This window comes from Barbus barbus, assembly GCF_936440315.1.
Source record: "Barbus barbus genome assembly, chromosome: 12".
In the NCBI taxonomy this organism is placed as follows: domain Eukaryota; kingdom Metazoa; phylum Chordata; class Actinopteri; order Cypriniformes; family Cyprinidae; genus Barbus; species Barbus barbus.
The window spans coordinates 13,222,551-13,246,270 of record NC_136740.1 but is presented as its reverse complement, the minus strand read 5'-3'; the positions used below and the strand labels follow the sequence as shown (position 1 = coordinate 13,246,270).

General features: G+C 35.6%; 1 protein-coding gene across 1 annotated transcript in view; it reads left to right on the top strand.

Annotated features, from left to right (window-relative positions):
• LOC306878347 (collagen alpha-1(XIV) chain-like) overlaps nucleotides 1–23,720 on the top strand; it is a 137,235-nt gene that overhangs the window by 13,909 nt on the left and 99,606 nt on the right. The window contains exons 4-7 of the mRNA XM_079430630.1: nucleotides 899–1,042; nucleotides 1,325–1,411; nucleotides 22,525–22,680; nucleotides 22,790–22,909. Of these exons, the coding sequence (XP_079286756.1) occupies nucleotides 899–1,042; nucleotides 1,325–1,411; nucleotides 22,525–22,680; nucleotides 22,790–22,909 (507 nt within the window). The remainder of the gene's footprint in view (nucleotides 1–898; nucleotides 1,043–1,324; nucleotides 1,412–22,524; nucleotides 22,681–22,789; nucleotides 22,910–23,720) is intronic.

The following is a 23,720-nucleotide window of genomic DNA, read 5'->3' as shown; positions in this document are numbered from 1 at the left end:
CCTGTAATTTCAAAGCAGAATTTTTAGCATCATTACTCCAGTTACATGATTCCTCAGAAATCATTCAAATATTCTGATTTGCTGCTCAAAAAATATTTATTATTATTATGTTGGAAACAGCTGAGTAGACTTTTTTCAGGTTTCTTTGATGAATACAAAGTTGAGAATGTCTTTATCATCATTTATATGTCTTTATCATCACTTTTGATCAATTTAAATCATCCTTGCTAAATAAAAGTATTAATTTCTATAACCCCCCCCTCCAAAACAATACTGACTCCAAGCTTTTGAATGGTATGGGTATAATGTTACAAAAGCTTTATTTCAGATAAATGCTGATCTTTGGATCTTTCTATTTAGCAAAGAACCCTGAAAAAATGAACTGACATGTTTTAAATATTGATAGGAATAATAATAATAATAAAAATGTTTATTGAACAGCAAATCAGCATATTAATATGATTTCTGAAGGATGAAATGCATTAAAATTTTGCTTTGATCACAGAAATAAATTACATTTTAAAATATACTCAAATAGAAAGCAGTTATTTTAAATAGTATTTTCACAATTTTACTGCTTTTGCTGTATTTTGGATCAAATAAATGCAGGCTTGGTGAGCAGAAGAGTATTCTTTAAAAAACAATAAAAAACAAAAACTTTTGACTGTGTATATTTATGAAGTGATTCATTTTTTTCATTATTTTTCATGATTTTATTCAGCAATAGCATTATAACTAAGAGCATTATTCCCTTCTGACATTGCATCTAAAGAAATTCTTGGCATAAGTCAGACAATAAAAAACAGGTTTTGATGGGTTTCTGAGTAGAAACAGGCATACGAGACAGTACATACTAACCATCCTCTCTGTGATTTCTCTGATTTGTGTCTGATGACAGGTGGGGAAACAACCGAGTTACAAATTGCAAGGGGACAGAATAAAGCAATAATAAAGGATTTTAATCCCAGGAAGGAGTATTCAGTCAAGGTTATAGCTGTGAGTGGAAACCTGCACAGCCGAGCACTTCAGGGGAAATATACTGGTACGAAATACCTTGTTTCTTTGAAGCAATCCTGCTGAAACGGATTGCAACTGAAAATAATGTGTTTGATTTGCAGTCTCCTGTGAGTTTCAAGAAAACAATAAAAAAAAGTTAGTGCCTTGAAAATAACAGCATCAGTTTTGTATACAAATATACAGGGCTTACATGTTTAAGAAAAAGTTATTCATATAATGATATTAAAAATATTATATATTTAGTTAAAGTTATACATGTATGGCTGAGTATTTTGGACTTGTTTAATTCCTCATGTCTCTTCAGCAGAAGACCAGAGCAGTGATGGAGACACCACTCAACCTCAAAGACTGAAAGAACCTGGACCTGTGGATGAGGGCAATGAGATCTCAGGAGGTAAAGCCAAAGTTTTACCTCCCCAGATGTTTTTATTGATCCGACGTTGCTCTTTCACAGCTTAGGAGCCTTAAAGTGAAGTCACTTTAATGGAGTTCCCAGGATTTTTCTTTTTAAGTATCAACCTTGTTTAAGATTTAGGAGAAATGAACATGAAGCAATTATTTCAAACAATTATCGACAATCTGTTTGCATAAGAAAATATTACTGTTTTATGAATTGCTAATTTTGTTTGAATTCATGGGATTTGATTTGTATGAAAACATATTATTTTTTTGAAAAAACTAAGAATTAAGATCCACCCCTAAACCTAACTGTCAGTGGAACATAAGCAAATTCTGTGAAATTTGCCTCTAAATTGCTAAAAAGTAAAACGACTATGAATTGCGCCGAATAGTGTATTGGTAAAAGTTCTGAAATTTATAGCTCAGATTAATTTCTTCCTAGCTTTGAGAGAATTTGTTCATATTAAAATCTCAAATTTTGACAAACTTTGGTATCTTGGGACACACTTTGTGAATGTGACGTTGAAGCTCATGAGAAAACATGAGACACTTTTTCTCAGGAGAAAACTTATGCAATAGATTAAAATCTCCATTCAGTCATTTCAGAGACAACTGAGATATTAAAGACAAATCTTTTTTAGTTTTCCGTTCTATAGGCTCTTCTCTTGTGGGTCTTCCTTTTCAAAGTCACTTTTGTCTTTCACTTTATAACATTATAAGCTATATGAATTTCTCCATGCGTTCTTCTGAGACTTATTATTACTGTTTTTCCAGTGAGAGCTGCCCTCCTGTCAAGATATTTCAGCCGCGCCACTGTCAATGATGTATAAGAACTGAAACTAGCTGAAGTTGCAGGGGGCATCTCTCTGTAGATCCCATCATCGCCGGTTTTTATGCCCCTGGCATACTTGACAAAATGAGCATGCTCAGGAAGTCAGTCAAAGATGATGTTCCAATCTGAAAGTTTCTGCTGATATCTCTCAGGGCCAGACCTTAGAATCTCAGCCCAGTCCAATATCACAGCAATTTGCTACAATTCTGAGGGCATTAGTGTATGGAATATATGCTGGAGTTTTGACCAGAAAGCTATGTTACAAAGTACAGATGAAACCGAGGAGGTTGAATGCGAGGGTAAGGTTTCTGAGCTCATGGTTGACTGTGCAAGAGACGTGTCTCCAGCCCTTCTTGGTTGGCTTGTTGCTCAGCTCAGAAGAGAGATTTGGCTTTGTTTAGCCGTGAACATTGATGTTTAGTGGGTGTAAAAACAGCCCAGGCTGCTTGGAGGCTGAAATGTGCTCTCGAGTGAAGCATTTAACTCGGGTCCCTCTGTAGGACAGCTTTTGTGTTACGTGGTCTCGCATCTGTTGTTCAGAGTCTTTAATTTAGGACACCTCTGTGTGCCTGCCAAGTGGCAGAGGTTTGAAATTGGTATGGCTCACACAGACCTTAGCTGTCCTGTTTTCCTCTTCAGACTGCCGTCAGAGTTGGCAGGATTTGGCACGCGGACTCCAAGTGGGTGGTGGAGCTCTGATTCTGTTCAGTTCTGTTAAGAATGACTGCACGCTTTGATTATGACTGAGCACTAATTTGATTCTCTGCTTAAGATCTCATTAGCACAGAATAACAATGAGATAATATTTCAAAGCGAGAACTTGATGATGGGAATTGCCACAAGAGGGTTATCGCTGGCACAAGGCATATTCAGACAGATAGATGATGTCCTGCTGCCTGTATCTGTGTGTGTGTGTGTGTGTGCTGGTGGGATGGGATGGTGGGCTATCACAAAATCAGACTCTTCTTTGATGTGCCATCCCTGGGAATGTCTCCAAGCAGGCAGATTGAAAGTAAATGGTTATCTGAGGATCTGTGCCATCAGTGTGGGCTGTGAAATGGCACTTTGAGCTCAACAAAAAGGTCAGATTTTTATATCTCTTCCCAATCCTCTTATTCACAAATGAGCATTTCTAGAAGCAAATTGAAAGGTGGCATGAACACAAAGCTGTTGCTTTTTATCTTCTCACCAAACAGGTCTTTATGGGATGTCTGTAATTGTGATTCATGCTCAACATCTGTGGGTATATATGAGACGAAGAAAAAAATTGTAGCTGGCTGTGCAAATTGCAATTTTGCAGTCAAACGAACAAACAAACACTTAAATGGCAAGCAGTAATTCTGATATATAGCTACAGCACATTTCCTGACTTTTCAGAAAATCAGTTGCTGCTAATTTATATTCATGAGCCTTGAATAATTGTTTTTTGTCAGAACAACCCAAATTTTTTACTTTTTTTAAAAAGAGAAATTAATACAGCAGGGATGCATTAATCATATCAAATTAATAAAAAGGAATTATAAATAATAAGCACTAAACATTAACAACAAGAAATGTTTCTTGAGCACCAAATCAGCGTATTAGAATATGTTTTAAGGATCATGCTACGCTGAAGACTAAAGCAATGGCTGCTGAAATTCTGCTTCCCACCACATGAATAAATATAATATGTATTTCAAATATATTGATTAAATTGAAAAACAGATTAAATTGTAAAAATATTTCATAATAATATAGTTTTACCTGTATTTTTTTTTTAAAGAAATGCAGCTTTGGTAAACATAAGAAACATAAGATTTATTTTTGGCCTTTATTTCGGTAGGACAGTTGTAGAGAGAACAGGAAATGAAGTGGGAGAGAGACGGAGGTGGGATCAGGAAAGGATCTTGAGCCAGGACTCAAACTCATGTTGCCCGGAGCGCAACCGCTCCACATGTCAGAGCGCTGCCAATGAGGGCATCAGATCCAACAAACAAATGAGATTGTTTGCAAAAAACCTTAAACATTCAAGGTTTTTTTTCAGATTCAAAAGAATTATTAATCCAAGTGAATCAAATCTTTAGAATCCATTCACCAGAAAGATTTGTTCACACATTTGTTCAATGATTGTTTCTTCAGGTTTCTTTGTTACACAAGACGGTGGCAACAATTAAGCATCTTTTTTTACAACTTTTTTTTGCCATTATATCGATAGTACAGTTGGAGAGAAGACAGGAACTGAAGTGGGAGAGGGAGGGGGTGGGATCAGGAAAGGACTGTGAGCCGAGACGCAAACTTGCGTCGCCTGAAGCGCAGCTACACCATGTGTCGGGAGTGCTGCCCACGAGGCCATCGACTCCAGCACAAATGAGCATCTTGTGCGTTATGAGTCATTATTTGTTGTTGAATGAAACAAGCTGACTCTTTTGAGTCATTGTTTTTCTCCACAAATTACCAAAAATGTGTTAGTTTTACCTGCATACTCCAAATTTACTGTATGATTTTACCAAGCTAGTCAATGTCTTCATGTCATTTAAATTATGTATGGTCATGAGTCATTTTTATCACTCACTTTTATCACACATAAAGTCAGTCAGTCTTTGAATGCAGAAACATGGTTTAAGTAAAACAAAAGTCGAGAATGATTTGTTCTCTTTAAAGATTCAGCCAAAAACATTGATCAAACATGATTGTTTAATGAGAAATGTATTCAGAATGGGCATAATAGTCTTTGTCTGGGTTTGCTGGAAAAGGCGGTGGGGGTCAATGGTCACATCTGTTTCACACAAACCCCCTTCTCCCACCCTCCCTGATAATAGTGTGGGAAGAAAGGCCTGATAATGGTCTTTTCTGACCTTTTTTGTCAGAGGGCAGGGCACTGGAGTATGGTGAGAGGGCTGTTATTTAGGAATTCAGTACCTGAAGCCACTGTAATCTACAGAGAGATGATATCACTCCCTGAGAGAACCCAAGGTGACTGCATGGGGGACGCTTTGCTTCACCTCAAATGACCCTTATTCTAATCAAAATCGGCCTCACCTGATGGTATTTTTAATGTGAGATTTTTCGCAGAGGGAGGCGTTTTTAATAAGCGATCATTGGTGTAGAACATTATTCTTGGAGGTGCTGTATAACGTGCAGAGATGGCTGTCCTTTAAAGCGCACCGCTGCCCTGCATTAGGGTGTGCGACGCACTGGGAATGCTAATAATGTCTATTTTGGCTCTGGTCTCAGGTGGCAGGTTGCTGAGGTAGGCAGTGATAAGGACAACACTATGGGTCTTCCTCACAAGGAGGAAGGAGCTCCAGGACTTTCTCTGAAGGAGACTTTCGGAGTGTGATGTCTTATCAGGCCCCGCGACCCGCTGGTGGAGGGAGCTGATAGGCAGAGCGTTTGGCTGCGATGAAGCAGCACGTAAAATAGGCCACTTTTTCTGTGTGTCAGCTGAACTATGTCTTAAAATTTGAATGCTGTACACATCTGCCTGGAAATGTGTTTAGGAATACTTCTATATGACTAGAATGCATTAAAATTACATGTCATACCAATTAATTTAATATTTAATCACTGATTTGTGCATTCTTCGGTAAGGCTGTCAAACACGCACAGCTTGATTTACACAAGTAGGATGTTTCTGGATCTAATATCTGTTGTTGTTCTTTTAACAACATTGCTATGAATAGCTTACCCTAGCCGTACTACTTAAACACAGGCAGTGATTAGTTGTTAATCAGGCAATCGAAGAATATTGATCAAGGACGCGGTCAAATATAGTCACAGTGATTTCTACAATAGCAGTAAATAAGGGCTTATGTTTAAACACGTATGTGACCCTGGACCACAAAACCAGTCTTAAGTGTGAATTTTTTGAAATTGAGATTTATACATAATCTGAAAGCTGAATAAATAAGATTTCCATTGATGTATGGTTTGTTAGGATAGGGCAATATTTGGCCTAGATACAACTATTTGAGAATCTGGAATCTGAGGGTGCAAAAAAATATCTAAATATTGAGAAAATCGCCTTTAAAGTTGTCCAAATGAAGTTCTTTGCAATGCATATTACTGATCAAAAATGAAGTTTTGCTATATTTACAGTAGGGAATTTACAAAATATCTTCATGGAACATGATCTTTACTTAATATCCTAATGATTGTTGGCACAAAAGAAAAATCTATAATCTATAATAAAATCTATAAATACATACAATGTATTTTTGGCTATTGCTACAAATATACCCCAGCGACTTAAGACTGGTTTTGTGGTCCAGGGTCACATATTAGTTAAGATACAATTTACAATTTTAGTTAAAATTAGTTAAGATACAATACAAGTCATTATTGTGTTTAACAAATTATTTAATTATGTTTAAGTAATTGTATTTAAAAATAATACTAATAATAATAATAATAGTCATTATTATTATTATTATTATTATTGGGAATCATGAAATTGTACTTATTAAATTTGGTAATTTTATGATATCGGTTCTAATTCTATATATATAATTAATAATATAATATAATTAATAAGATTCTTTTATTATTTTTGAGGATAAAATGTTTGAAAAAAAAATTATTTACCATAATTTGGATAATAAATACACTTTTGATCTAATCAAGACAAAAATCTAAATTTAATATATTTAAACTAAAATGTAATAAATAAATAATAATCTTTCATTCATTAAATTTTATAATGTATTACTGACAAAACAGCCAAAATATATATGTTTAACTATCATATGAAGAATCAATTAGTATCTACACTGGTTGAATCTTCAAGTTAATTATGTAAAGCTCTTAATGTCTTAAATTCACTTCAGAAGTAATTAAAAAAACCCTAATCATGTTGTATTGTTTGATTTCATTAAAACTAACCTGTTCACAAGAGTTGTTTGTTTAAGAATCTGTACAATTTTGATTCACTAGAAAATCTGATTCAAATAAGTCCTTTGTCTGGCAATTTGTCTACACTAGTCACAACGAATGGTTTTGATTCACTAAAAAGAACCTACTCAAAAAAGTCATTAGTTAGAGAGTCTGACTAGATTGATGTACGTTTAAGAATCTGTGTGGTTTTGATTCACTAAAAGAACAGATTCAAATAAATAATTTGTTTGGGAATCTGATTGCTCTAGTCACATTGAATGGTTCTGATTCACTAAAAAGAACCTACTAGTTAGAGAGTCTGACTAGACTGATGTACGTTTAGGAATCTGTATGATTTTGATTCACTAAACAAACAGATTCAAATAAGTAATTTGTTTGGGAATCTGACTGCACTGGTCACACAATATGGATTTGATTCTCTAAAAATAACCTACACCAAAGAGTCATTCATTTAAGAATCTGCATGGTATTGATTCACTAAAATACAGATTCACACGATTCATTTGTTTGTGAACCTGACTTCAGTGGTTGCGCTGTATGTTTTTATTTCACTAAAAATAAATCACTTAAAGTGTCATTTGTTGATAACTCAAACTAGACTGATGTGTATTTCATGCTGTAGATTCAGTAGCTTTGTTGCATTGCCACTAAATAATAATGCAGGAAATATTTGGTTTGCATCAACCATTTTATTATATTTTTTTCTAGTAAAATAATGTGCCTCAAACATCACCTAGTACACTAGAACTATTTCTCTGTTTAAAATTCCTGTCTTATCGCTCGTTCAGCGCTGCAGCCATGCCCTCTTAATCTTCTGCTGATTACGTGAGTATATGTGGAATCTGTTTTGTGATTAATTTGTAGTAGCACTGGTGTAATTACATCAGCCATATTGCAAGAGAGACCGCTGATCTTTGCTGTGCCAGATGTGAAACCAAAGGCCATTACAGCCGCTTAGCGCCACACAGCTGCCCGCCTGGCCTTTCGCCCATACTAAGCAAACAAACTCTAGATGGGCCAGCTGTTTATTAAGGCCTGATTGAATTTTTCATTACAACTACAGTACTAGATCAGGCAGTCCACAAATACCTGTTATGGCCATTGGGCAAAATCAGCGAGAGTGAGGGATAAACTGGTGTTGACTTCATTTCAGTAGTGCTGTTTCAGTTATGGCCGTCTGGGGACCGAGGGTTTGGATTAAACAGAAGCTGTTAAGAGGTTTTTTTCTTCCCCCTCTAATCTGGTCCCTTGTCTGCATTAGAAATATTTTTCTTTGAGCTCGGGACATTAAAGACAGGTCAACATCCAATCCCATGGCGAATTTTGGTTTCCATGACCCCTGTTTGTTTATTACTCTCCGTTACATACGCTTTTGTGTTACTGTAGGTGTTCCAGCAGGAAGCAAAGGTAAATTTCATCCTCCATGCATGAGACTATTGCAGAGGGACGCCCTGGTTCATGCCTGATTTAATATCCCTTCCTGTAATTAAGAGAGAGGGCAGCTCAGGGCCAGTGAGGCACTGATGTAATCATCAAGAGTTGGTATGATGCCTGGAGAGCAGTATATTTAATATGTGCGCGCGCGTGTGTGTGTGTGCAAATCTGCATTTGCTGCATGGGGTCTCAGCTGCAAACTTTCATTGAGCAATTTTGAAATGAAGAGTTGCCGTTTATATTGGACGTTTCACATTGTCCTTGTTTCTCTTCAAACACGGAGTGAGAAGATGTAGAGCAGATCCGACAGCTGTAACATTGTCAGCGGCACCTGATTGTGTCATTCTGATGATGAGGTTACTGATGTGATAATTTATTGCTTAGGACAGATCTTTTTTTGTAGCACGTGCCAATTGAAAGTGCCTGTGGTAATGCATGTAAAAATATATACATTTGCATCTGTCTGTCTGTCTGTCTGTTTTAGTCTCTCTGTGTCCCCTGACCAACTCTGTTCTATTTTGTTTCATTTTCTTTTGCTTTCATTTCTTTCATTTTGCTCAAGTCAACATCCCCATTCACCTCTCACCTTGCAAGTGACCTGTGGGACGTCTGCTGTGCACTAATGAAAGTCTCAACTCAGTTGTGTGATGGGTATTTACAACACAGTGCTCTAGTGAGGTAATAAAACCACCGCTCCAGTGCCGCCCACCGGGGGGAATCAGTAATAATCCGGCAGGGCATAACTCTGAATATATGTGTGGAGCTTGTCCTCTGCACAAGCACCATTAAGCATCTGGGAGTATGATGTGTTGGTCCCTCTCCGTGAATTCATACGCCTGGGAGGAGAGCTTGGCAGCGATTCAAAGTCATTAAGATTTTAAATATTGGATGAAATTCTTTTTAGGGAACAATCCAACATTATAATAAAAAGAAATTTGTGTTGAAACACTGCAAAATTATGGTCTTAATCAGCTTTTCCCCTTGGTTTCCAGTAAAAATATGTAAAAGTCCTTAAAATAAGATTTATGTGAGAACCAAAATTTCTTTATTTCTTTTAAATGTATCTATGTAGTACATTTTTAGCATAAATCAAAATGTAATAACATTTACACCATAGCTATTTTTTTAATTCAGTGTATTATTATATTATGTTTTCTCTAAAATTATTGTAAAACTATTACAATTATTTTTGATAATTTAAATAAAGCTAAAATAAATTAGATCTGAATTAGAAATGTTGCCTTTGTAACTAACTAAAATTAGCAAAAGCTGAGGTACTAAAAAAGTCAAAAGTAAAAAAATAAAAGTAAATTAAAGCTAAATAATTTAAAATTAAAAGAAAAATGTTAAAAGCACATCATAAAATGACTAAAACTTGAACTGAAATTAAAATAAAAAAAAGAAAATATAAAAAAGGAATTCAAAACATTCATTAAAAAAACAGTATATAAATAATACAAAAATTATTCTTTTTGATTTTTCAAAAACAAGTCCTAATGTCTTATGCATTGTTTCTTTGTACTAAAAGTTTTCTGTAGATTTTTTTTTTTTATTGAAAAACAACACAAAAAGAATGACTTTTAGATTAAGAAATAGCTTGTGCAACATACGTTTTGCGGTCAGATTGAAGCTGACTTGTATCTTTTCAAAGAGCACAAATTCTCATTCTATTTTAATAGATATAGTGCCCAAAATGGGGGCAACCCAACAAACGGCTGTTTAAAGCTGTGTTGGGTGGCTAATGGATGACTCAATAAAGAGTTCTCCTCTGACACCTTGCCCATATAAAGTGCCAGCGCTCGAGGCCTGAGGGAAGGCACAACACGAGGGCAAACTGATATTTTCATAACATCTGTCAAACCGTTGGGAGGAAGCACACTCTGGCTCTAAAATTTATCATCACGTTAATCTCCAATGTTATCATTTATTTACGCCCTACCCTCCTTCAGGATTTAGTAGTGCCTCTGGTCATTTTTTCCAAGGACTGTTTTTTATGATGCACGTAGAGTTTTGGTGTGGTGTGGGTTGGTTTGAGTGGCAATTGATGAAACACAGAGTTGGTTAATAGTGCCTCTTGTGGGATAGCGATCCTCTGTCCTGCCCTTCACCTGCACGTGAGAAGAGGGTCAGAGATCATATCGCAATGAAGCTAATGTAGGGTGCTTCTGAACATGAAAAGTAGTTCACTCATTACAGCAGAGGACACTGAGGCAAAAATTCCCCATGCTCACATTTCTAAGTCTCGCACTAAATGCTAAAGTGCGACATCTCTCAAAGCTGTTGCTGCTTTTAGACTGCACCCTGTCTGGCCTATAGCTTGATGAAAATGAGTGCTAATTAACCCCTATGAGGATCGCCCATAATGGCTGTTGGGGATGTGCCAGTAAAACTGATATCTGGAATGACTGCAACATGATGATGTAATGAGGTACAAGTAATGGATAATGTACAGTCAGACGGTCATTATCACAAAACGACCCCCAACAGGGTGATCAAGACCTCAACATGAAGTAGCAGGGTTTATGCAGCTCTTAAAAAGGTCTTAAAAAGTCTTAATTCACATTTACACCAATTATGACATTATAAAGTTTTTAAATCAAAGCAGAAAATCTTAAATTCACGAAGTCATAACATTAAACATTGTATACACACATAAAATTGACCATATGAAGTTTGTTTTCTAAGTATGGGAACAAAATTAAATGAGTGGTTACACTTTAGTATAAGGACCAATTCTCAATATTAACTAGATGCTTATTAGCATGCATATTACTAGCATATTGGCTGTTTATTAGTACTTATAAAGCACATATAAATATATTATTCTACATGACCATATTTTAGATTCTTTGATCTGACCCAATACCGAAACTTAACAGCTACCTCTCTAACTATTAATAAGCAGCAAATTAGGACTTTATTGGGGCAAAATTATTAATAGAGTAGAATAGAATATAACATAATAGAATAGAATAGAATAGAATAGAATATTAAAATAAAAATAATCACTAGTTAGTTAATTGTGAGAATTGGTCCCCAAACTAAAGTGTGAACAAATGAATTTATTCTTAAAACAAAACAAATATCTGTCAGTGGGGTAATAAAACTTTTCCCTCTATGAATTAAGTAGATTTTTCTTAGCGCACAGGCAGACATTTGTTCCTATTTTGGTAACAATTTACTAGGGTTCATTAGTAAACATTAGTTAACTACATTAGTTAACATGAACTAAGATTAAACAATACTTCTACACCATTTATTAATCTTAGTCAATGACACCTTATTGTAAACAAATGACACCTTATTGTAAAGTGTTACCCCTATTTTAACTACAAACGACAACTTGACCACTTTCTCATAAAATAAGGCTTTTTAACTTTTTTGTTTTGCTTCTCAAGTAAATGAATCTTGAGCTAAGAATCTTTAGACATTTCCACTGGAAAATAAGATAAAAATATAGAGGAAAACATCCCTTTTGCAGAGTGAACAGAAAGTAGAGTAATAGTTATTTCAGTATAGATATTGTGTAAAATGAATCGAAAAGTAATGGAGAACTGTTGAATTTTGTATTTTCAAACTCAAGAAATACAAGAAATTTACATTTAGAGACATACTGAACGTGTTCCATTTGCTTAATTTTATTTACAAAAACAACGTACTTAAAACATCCTAACTTTACTTTCATAAACATACCAAATCTTGTATTATCCTGAAGGGGTTAAGTTTGCTCTGATGACCAGCTGAGGGTATATTGTCCATTTTATTTAAGAGCTACTTACCAAATAGATAGAAATATGAGACACTAGACAAGCAGAGTGTAAGACATAGGCACTAAAGCCCCCGTCTTACATTTCAGCCACTGTAAAAATCTGTGTTTAACTGTCAGCGCACTCTTATAAATCTGACTATGCGACTCTCTTCACATTGCTACAGTAAGTTATCTGAGGCGATTTCCCTCTATATTCTCCCCTTTCCAGTAGTCAAAAAACGTCAACGATCGCTGCATTAAGTATTACCCATTCCTCACACTGGCAGACCCAGTAGTTAACATAGAGTGGCAATATTCAGAGCACTGCCTTTTGCACAGCTGTCACGTACTCCATCTTTCATCCTAAGATTGCAAATGCTTTTTATTCTAGTAAAATACAATAAAATGCAACCAAATACAGCACCATTACTGATAAATACTTATTGAATTTGAACTTATTGAAGATTCATACTTACAACATCTTGCACTTAAAGGGATAGTTGAGTTCACACACAAAAAATGTCATCATTTACTCACTCTCATTTCGTTCAAAACCTGTATGACTTACTTTCCTCAGTGGAAAGCAAATAAATTGTAAAAGTCAATGGAGTCCAAACAAGAATTGACTTTCATTGTGTGAACAAACGAAAACAAGACAAAAACAAACAACCGAACAAACATAAAACAACTGTAAGGAAAATAAACAATATAAAACAAAAATAACATAACAAAACACATAAAACAAGACAAAACACTGAACAATATGAAAATAAAACACTAAATAAACACTTAACTAACAACAAAAAATTGACCAGTCAGAATGAAGTATTTTCAGAATGAAGTATGTGCAAATTGGTATACCTTAAAGGTACTTATTAGTACCTAAATGGTACATATTAGCATCTTCAAAGTGTACCACCCCAGTGACAGCTTTTGTAGCTTTTTTGTGAGAATGAACAGATCTCTTGTAGGCTCTTTGCAGTTTGCCTGCTTAGCGTTAAATCAGAGAAAGTTTACTACTTTGCACTTGAATTATGTACAGTTTAGAGTGGCTGGATGTTTCATAATGTTTGTAAATGGTGAGTTTGAACACAATACAGTCTGAAGTATTGATTATCCGTCTACATGGGCGTTATACCCAAAAGAGGCTCATTGCATGTACCTTTTGTCTGAAATAAACTTCTAGAAGTTCTAAAAGTTCTGTTGACCATCAATCTCAGCATGTGATGCAACTATCTTCGGCGAGATTTGACAAGCTGAGGCAGGCTCTCTTTGTAGCCACGATTACCCAAACTCTGTAGGTTTCTGTTTTATATTTATTTGTACCTATAACATCACTTCTCGTCGTGTGAGAGCCCTGTTAGCAGATGCTGTAAATAGTATGTTGCTGAAGGGCAGTTTGGAAATTAGCGGTGACATGTTCAAAGTGTCTAGAGGCCTTTCGGTCTGTGCCTCTTCCCACGCAAACCCCAGACGGAGTGTAAAACAATCCCTCCAGCCCAGACACAGCCCAAAGCCTGCGCTTCAGTAAAAATGCTGCTGCTTGAGAATAATAGAAGAACCCAAAAATTAAATAAATATCAGACAGAATTGCAACACAGTCAATTTCATTCCCAGATAAATGGAGGCCCCATAATAAATCATCTTCATGTCTGGGAGAAATGGTCATTTGAAAAAAAATAAGCTTGTAAAGAAGCCGTGGACTGCAAACCATATTAATGATTGAAATTCCTTTTCTTTAAAGGACTGAATCCTTTGAACTTGTATGGAAGATATTAGATTGGACAGCATTATTTGGCCGTTCTCCGAAGGAGGCTTAGAGGCATCTGATGATTTTTACATGACAGTGAACTCAACCATACGATTGGTTAGTAATCATGAATTCTGTCTGTGATTGGTCAGAAACTGAGCATGCATTCTTAGACGTGATGCACTTAAATGAACCAGTTAAATAATATGTAAAACAAAGCATGTAGGCTGTTTAGTGTGCAGACCGAGCGTGTTTGGTCTGAAGCCGCCTGACCTCTTTAACGCTGAATGAGAATGAGAATCTTACAGGAGTGCTATGAGAATGAGGATAGTAATCATCACTGTTTTCAGCTGGTCTGCCTGGAGGAATCTAGACGTGGGCTGCATCAACACTCCCACACGTCAACATCACAAATGCTCTTCTCCACTCTCATAACTCCGTTCCACACTGTAGGTTTGTGTCTGCGAGGGGTGCCGGAACCGGGGGGCCCCGGGTCTGCATTCCTCCACTTTTAGCCCACTCAACTCAAAGTTAGTTGGCTGAAATTAAAATATGCGCCTTTGCTGACTTGCATTGCAAGCACATTTCTGATACAGTTTTGGGTGCAATTAATATTTCTTCACAAACAAATGTACATTTACGTAGACATTGTGACATTGAACATTTTAATACTATAACCTATAACCAGGCTTTTGAACTAAAATTTCAAAACCATTACGCCATTTTTAAAAAAGCACGCACCATTTCCCTAAACTATAAACACTATTTCCTTGCTTTGACACATGCATCAGATTTGGTGAACTGTTACTGCACAACAAATCCCTACATTTCTCAGTGCTTACACCATGTGGTCATTTAGAAAGCACTAGCATTCAATATTGTTCACGCAAGTCGGCAAAGTTTGACCTCAATTAGCACACAATTACCCAAATGGAAACAATAGGAGTCAAAATGTATCACACACCAATCAGAAACTTCGATGGAGATAAAAGGGCCAAAGTCAGCTGACAAAGTCAGTGTTTCTCAGTGGCTTTGGTGGATTTCTCAGAACAGAAATGAAATTCTCAAAACTACTTGTTCAACCTCCACATCATAGTCACTTGTGCGCATCATAAAAAGTTTCTCATTCTTTTGATCAAGTTGCAATTGCTTTGGTACATTCATGCAACTGATTATGTACATTTGTCTGCGGTTTCCTACATTATCAGTTGCTATTGTCATGTTGCTCAAAATGTACCCTGCCCTCCAAAAGTTTGGAAACGCCCTAGAAAAGTGGGGTTTTGGACAATATTGGCATGAATACTTTTTAATTTGTGATAATTTTGCACTGATAAGGGACAACACAAACTACAAAACATATTTTATTACATAAACAGTTTATACATAGAAAAAACTAAAATTTTCGATTAATCAAAATATCCACCATTAGCAAGCTATTACAGCTGTGCATAATCTGGGCATCTGAGCTGTCAGTTTATTCAAACATTGACTTTGAATTGGCAATCAATTGTTGAAGCTACAGTATTAAAGTGTGCTGACCCAAAACTCTTTTAAAAACCTGGGCCAAGTTTAAACCAGTAACCAGGCATCACAGCTGGCAAAGGGGCATGTCTGACTTTGACATATATTGCCATTATTATGTTTTAATGATAATGTCAAGTTACTTTAATGTATTTACACCAAAAAATGATAAGGATTTATACTGATATCGTCCAAAACCACACTTTGCCAGGGGTGTTTCCGAACTTTTGGAGGGCAGTTTATTATCATACCCTCCAAAACATCAAGTCATTAGCTCATCGTATAAGTCATTAAATGCAAATATTTTGATCTACTGTAGTTGTCATAAACTGTCAAACATATTTTCTACACATTTCTATTAGACTTTTTGTAAATTTGCCATGAATTTTTCAAGTAATGAAGAGAATACAGATCAATGATAAAGCAGTTCTCTGAAATAGCTCAAAGATGCATCTCATGAACCTTCAATTGGAAAGCAAATATAGACAGAGGACAACACAAGAATTACAAATCCTGACAGTGGACTTTCTCATTTTATTTTCGCCTTTGTGCCCATATTTATTTTTCTTTTCTATTTCACAATGCCGTTATGTGTTTTTTTTTTTTTTTGGTCAGACCACTAATAAAAGTGTAACTGTGAATCCTATCCAGTCTTTTTCAATCAATATCCCACATACAGTAATTTGTATAAGAGTAGGAGGTGGAGGAGGAGTAGGGAGAGGAAGAGGAGGAAGAGGGGAAGGAGAAAGAGGAAGAGGAGGACAAGAAGGAGGAAGACGATGACATGAAAGAGAAAGAGGAAGGGCAAGGGCAAGAAGACAAGCAGTCTCATATATTTTAGTTGATGTGTGCCAGGGTTGGATCAGGCATGCAAGAGGATTTTACCCCCGCTGCCTGGCCAGGGCCAATATAGCCTGTGATGTTGAAGTGGTTCTTTGACCTGTCCCAGACCAAAAACGGGATGCTGGGGCAGAATAATTATTTTTGTTGTTGTTTGTTGTTTTGTACTGTACTCTACAGTACATTAAATTAAGGAATAAAACACTTGCAAATGCATACATTTGTTGTGTTCATCATGTGGTGTTGTTTTTTTGTACAAGCAACACTTATTACCAGTTTTTGTAGTATTGTTTTGCATTTATCTCATCAGGGTGTAAAACTGTGTTGTTGTGTGTGTGTTTTTGAGGGTTTGTGTGTCATGTCTGAGAGCAAAGTTTGGTTTTTCAGCAAGATTGAGTTGTTTTGAGTGGAGAGCTTCATTTTGACCTGAATATAGGACGTTTGGGGAATTGAGTTAGAAGTTATGGATTTGTGTTTAGAGTTTTGCAAAAAAAAGAGGCATAATTTCAAGAAATGTGTTTAAGCTATTGAGAAAAACTATAAAAATAAACAGAATAAAAGGTGATATAAAAACATTCTACAATTCTGACTGATACTGATAAACTGATGTTATGGCTGATAACTTATAAATTACTAATATTAAAATTCTCTATATATAAAGTAGTGGAATACAAAAGTTTGAGGTTGATAATTTTCTTTTATGTTATTAAAAGAAGTCTCCTATGCTCACTAATTCTGCATTTATTAGATTTTTTTTGGACAAAAATATAGTAAAAACACAGTGATAAAATTGTGAAATATTTTTACAATTTGAAATAACAGTTTTATATATATATATATATATATATATATATATATATAAATTAAGTTTAATTTATTCCTGTGATGGCAATGCTGAATTTTCATCGTCATCAGTGTCACATTATCTTTCAGAAATTAGTCATTTAATCATCATAAACCATTCATTCAAAAATCCTACTGATCTGATGCTAGAGAAACTTTTCGGTAACACTTTAGAATAGGGAACAATAATTCACTATTAACTACGACTTTTCCCTCAATAAAGTCCTAATTTGCTGCTTATTAATAGTTAGTAAGGTAGTTGTTAAGTTTAGGTATTGAGTAGAATAGAGTAGAATTGAGTAGATAAGGTCATGTAATAAAGCATTAATATGTGTTTAATTAGTACTAATAAATGGCTAATATTCTAGTAATATGCATGCTAATAAGCAACTAGTTAAGAGACCCTAAAATAAAGAGTTACCAACATTTCTTATTATTGTGAAATGTGAATGTTAAAAACAGTTGTACTGCTTAATATTTTATGGAAACAGTGAAAAGCATTTTTTTTTTTCAGGATTCTTAGATGTATAGTATGAATAGCATTTATTTGAAATATAAATATTGTATAACATTATAAAATTATTTACTGCCACTTTGATCAGTAAAAAAAGGATATTTCCATCCTTGCTAATAAAAGTATAAATTATATTTAAAATATTAAATACAATTAAATTTAATTTAATTTAATTATCAAACTTTTGAACACCAGTGTATTATAAACTGTAGTACTTGCTGATAACCACTATGGTACAGACAAATGATGCATTCCTAAGTTTCAGACTGCCTTATTGAGATATTGTGTATCTCAAATCAGTGTGTAATACAGACAATTAATATTCGTGAGCTCAGCCTCATCAATGTAGTGACGTCAGGACTTGCCCACCTTCTGTCTGCTCAATCTAAATCTTGTTCCGCTCCACTGCACTCTCGTCTCTCACAGCCCTCTGTGTTTAAACTCTGATTCACCTTTTTATATTTCTTGCCACTTCATGTCCCATTAAGAGACTAGATGAAATGCTTAATTGTCTTAAAGGCCTGTTTCAGGTTCTGCTGCCAATTCTAGGAAGATGGTGGAACTGGTCTGGAGTTCCCCAAAAGGCCCAGAAGAGCCCAGACTGTGGCATGCTATCTGTCCTTTCGGTTTATTTAGATGGAGTGGACTGATTAACTTTGTGTGCTCTTCTAGAACAAAGGCGCCTATTCTTTAGCCTGTGCATTGTTTGGCACTTGGCTATGTTGCTCCCAGAATCCTCTGCTGATGTCACAACCCATAGCATACTTGGCATGGCCTGCAGTTGAGAGAGAGCTGAAGCCTGAGAGAGGAAGAATGCCGCCGTAATAAAATGCTCTACAGAGGCTAGATAGATCAGCCGCTCTCCTCGCACTTTTTCAATAAACCCTTTCTGCATTCTTTAGGATAGAAAAAAAAATAAAAAGTGGGAATAGAGAGAGAAATCTGTTGGTTAGAGCTGTTAACCTTAATGGGCGCTGAATGGTATTTAAACATGCCCCTGAGAGACCCAGATGAGCTCTTCTTCTGGTTTTATGTTTTATCGCACTGGCCACTTCAGGTATTAAAGGCCTTATTGTTTCTCTCTCTTTGTTTTTCTCTCTCCTCTCTTTCCCGTTGATTTGGTACTGTAGCTCAGATACAGTCTCACAATTGTTCTCAGATACATGGAAACTATTCTCAATTATATGGCTTATGTGTATATGTGTATTATTATTTTTTATATTATATTATATTATATTATGTTATATTATTTTATGTTGTATTATAAAAAATAAAAGGTTGCCATTTAGAGTTTTAGGGGAAAATAAAATCTAATGGGCTTTTTACCCTGAGATTAATCGCAAATAATTGCAGTGAGAATAGAAAAAAAAAAAAAAAAAAAAAAAAAAATCTTACTAACCCCAAACATTTGAATTTTATTTTATTTTATTTTATTTTATTTTATTTTATTTTATTTTATTTTATTTTATTTTATTTTATTTTATGAACTTAAAAGTTTGCCTTTTAGAGTTTTAGGGGAAAATAAAATCTAATGGCCTTTTTGAGATTAAGAACTTCTTAAATTTCCCATCCTGTTTGGGTGTGCTGTATTTCATAATAGCTACCCGTAGGTAGCACATGCATAATTGTTTAGGTGATATTGTCAGCATATTAAGAACCACTCCAGATATCAAGCAGACTGTTATAACCCCAGGCTTACTATATCTTTGTCCCTTCAACATCCCTGTATTCCTTAATGACTTCACCTCAAAGAGAGTTGAAAGGTATAGCCAAAAAGACATGCATGCTAAAAACTCTATCATTATTCAATACCTCTAAAGAGCAAGAATTCTCCTTCCCCCCACATTAGTAGTCTAGACACCCCAATGGCAAGGGACTGAAGATAGCTGACAAATTTCTGACATGAGGGATCCGACAGGAGCAGCAAGAGTGTCCATTCAGTAGTTAATCTTAATATCCATTTAATGAGAACAATAAACGTGACCTGCCACGGGACCAGCCCTCAGACTCTCACCTCTAGTGAATATTTCACATGTCTGGAGACGCCGTGGTACACGCAGGCGACGACATTGAAACCAGAATAGGCATAATTAATGGAGCTCTGCATGCACAGTGTATATATCATATCGCCACTGCTTTGATTTTGCATTCATGAAGGATGCAAAGAGTTGATTATATTGTCTGTCGTGTTAATCTCATTCGCTTGTCTGTTCTTCTCTTCCTCCAGCATATGTTTGGTTGAGAGCTCCCAGAGGACGTCCCGCAACCAAAAGAGAGCTTGTGCAGCCCAACAGCTGCAATCTATGGCAGCTGCATTGCAGCAAGCACTTCTACAGCATCCTATAGCGATCGCATGACCTTTTTTGGTTTTCCAAGTTGGCAACGAGGAGTCTGTTGCTTAGTAGATAAGTCCCGGGGCTCTTAGGGCTTAATGAATCGATGTTGCCAGATCGCTGATGGGTCTGATGAATCCTCACCCCTGAATCTCAGGATACAATCAGCCTCGTGCTCTCAGATAGAGGCGCTCACGTTGATTAGTGATACCGGTGCTCTCAATGGCTCACTGACAACAGCAGACGGTACCTGTGTCTTGATAAGCCTCTCTTTGTGTAATGGCGTGGATCGAACGACGCCACTATTCACAGACATAAATAGGTAGAGAGGAATTAAGAAGCACAGGAGTTAATTAAACAAATCTCGCAGCGATTGAATGGCGGGTTTATTGAGTGTTTTCTCAGAGACAAATCGTTTCCTGGTGGTAAAACTAAACTGATTCGACTGACATGCCCAATAGTTTTGCCTGCCAACTGTCTATACTGAGATAGTTCACCTAAAAATGAAAAGTCTTAATTTACTTAACCTAATTTTGTTTCAAAGTAGTATGTTTTTTTATTCATGAAACATAAGGTGATGAGTATAATGAAAGTTGAAGTATTATAAAAGTGGTACATATGACGTGCTATTTCATATTCTTTTGAAGTCATAGCTGTAAGAAATAGAAGGATTATTCCATGAAAATCTTCACATAAGAGCTAAAAATGTAAACATTATTCACTGAAAATATTTAACAGATCAAAATGTAAACATTATTAATTGAAAATCTTCAATAGATAAAAATGTAAACATTATTCACTATCACATAACAGATAAAAATGTAAACACTCTCTACTGAAAACGTTTAAGGCCAAAGTAGACCAACATTTGTAATAATTATTCATTGAAAATCTTCACATGAAAGATCAAAATTTCAATCTTTATTAAAGAAAAATCTTTAATAGATCAAAATGTAAACAATGGGGACATAAAGAAAGAAAGAAAGAAAGAAAGATTGTTCACTAAATATCTTTACATAATAGATCAAAATTTAAATCTTTATTCACTGAAAATCTTCACAGAATGAGACATCAACATTAAGATCATTATTCATTGTTAATATTCACCAAAAACAAGCAAATTAATTAATTAATAAATATTCACTGAAAATTTCACATTCATCCCATTGGTCTTGACATTGCTCATGAGAACTCATAGCAGTAGCAATTTTGGATTTGTGAAACTTTTTGATGAATCAGTGGATCCAGTTCATAAAACTGTGCCCTTTTTCAGAGATTTGTTTCTGAAGTTCAACTGTCTGACTCCAGTCCCAATACTTAGCAACTCCCTGGAATAAAAGCTTATTTTGGAATAATACATTTTGGTCTGTTCCTCACACATATTACATATATAACATATGACTCACATGGAATATAAGTTCTGTGGACTACTTTCTGACCCTTTTGCATATTTTTGCATTATTTTTGCATATTTATAAGTCCTTATTCACTACCATTACACTAAAAAAAAAATTCACCTTTTATGTTCCATGGAAGAATGACAATCAGGTTTGGAATGACATGAGTGTGAGTAAATAATAATAAAAATTTTTTTTTTTTTGGATGAACTATCCCTTTAAAATGTAAATCACTCTCTTTTAAGCTTATGGAAATATGTCATTAGCAACGGATTAAGAGCCTCAATTCTCTACTCCTCGCTGCCATCTTTGTGTCAGTGGATTTCTCTGTATTCATGTCCAAGACTAGTTGAGTTTGGATAATATCCCTGTTCTGTATTTCAGCCTCTGTAGCTGGTGCCAAACACTAATGCTCTTATAGACATGACTTGCATCACGCTATAAGCCTTTGACGGCCAGTTCTTCGGTGAAAATAAATGATTGAGGGAGGAACAAAACAGACTCCCATGATACACCGCTGAGCTCTGTGGTCCTGCGCTCCTCAGATTTACTGCCCGTACTGACACTTCATCACTTTACCCCCTCTGTGTGTGGATATGTAGTTATTGCACAGTGGGACTGCCAGGAGTTACCGTCACACTCACAGAGACATCAACACACACATGATTTGTTCGAGTTCAAGATGCCATCAGTTGTCTTTAACCAGTGTGGATCCCAAAGCTGCTCTGTTAAAATTGTATGAGTAAAATAATTTTGCTTTGGTTGATTGCTACTGCTGTGCTCATAAATCAAGCATGTTCTTCCCTGCCCTCTGATGATAATTTGTGCAATGACAAAGTGGCTCAATAAAACCATGCCTGCATTCACAGACTGCTGTGTAATTTGTGATATGGTGCTGGGTTTGTTTGTTTCTTCAGAGGACAATGTTTTTGGATCTATATAGACATGTGGGACTGTATATGTGCAACAAGGTTCATTCTTTCTTTTTCTGTCTCTTTCTCTCTGTTCATCTCTCATAATCCAGTGGATCAGTTTGTCTGCACAACTTCTGCCATTGCGGATATTGTCATCCTGGTCGATGGATCTTGGAGTATTGGGCGAATCAATTTCCGCCTGGTTCGCATGTTCCTTGAAAACCTGGTCAATGCCTTCGATGTGGGAATAGACAAAACCCGGATTGGTGGGTTCCATTAGTGTATAGTAATGGATAATATATTAATTTGCTTTTCAATTTAGATCTGAACTGTAAAGTGTTATTGTGTTCCCTGAATGTGTTTTTTGTGTTTTAGGACTGGCCCAGTACAGCGGCGATCCACGGATTGAGTGGCACTTGAATGGCTTCAGTACAAGAGATGCAGTAATAGATGCTGTCAAAAACCTGCCGTACAAGGGAGGCAATACTCTTACAGGTAATGTGCTGTGCTTTTCCAGACCTTTTCCATTGTTCTAGTGACACGGTTATAATGTGCCTTCAAAAAGTGTTAATAACCAGTCTGATCAGTGCACCAAAGCACAAATAATTGTTAATGTAAGCATGACAATAAATAACTAAATTAATATTTCACTTTTGTGTACAATTTTTCAGCACAGAAACCTGCATTTTATTTGCTAACCACCCAGTCCAACATTTAGTATTGTACTGTGGTCGAGCAAATTCATGTCACAATTGCAACTTTCTCGTAATAGCAATTTCTTATTTCTTACATTTGCGACTTTATTTCTTTATTTTATATCTTACAATAGTGACTTTCAATTGCAATTTTATTTTTTACAATGTGACTTTATTTTTCATAATTGTGACTTTATATCTCACAATTGTGACTTACTGTAATTTTCCCATAATTGCAATTTATATCTCACAGTCGTGACTTAGTTTCTTGTAATTACAGTTTTATATCTCACAGTCGTGACTTAGTTTCTTGTAATTACAGTTTTATATCTCACAGTCGTGACTTAGTTTCTTGTAATTACAGTTTAAATCTCACAGTCGTGACTTAGTTTCTTGTAATTACAGTTTAAATCTCACAGTCGTGACTTAGTTTCTTGTAATTACAGTTTTATATCTCACAGTCGTGACTTAGTTTCTTGTAATTACAGTTTTATATCTCACAGTCGTGACTTAGTTTCTTGTAATTACAGTTTAAATCTCACAGTCGTGACTTAGTTTCTTGTAATTACAGTTTTATATCTCACAGTCGTGACTTAGTTTCTTGTAATTAC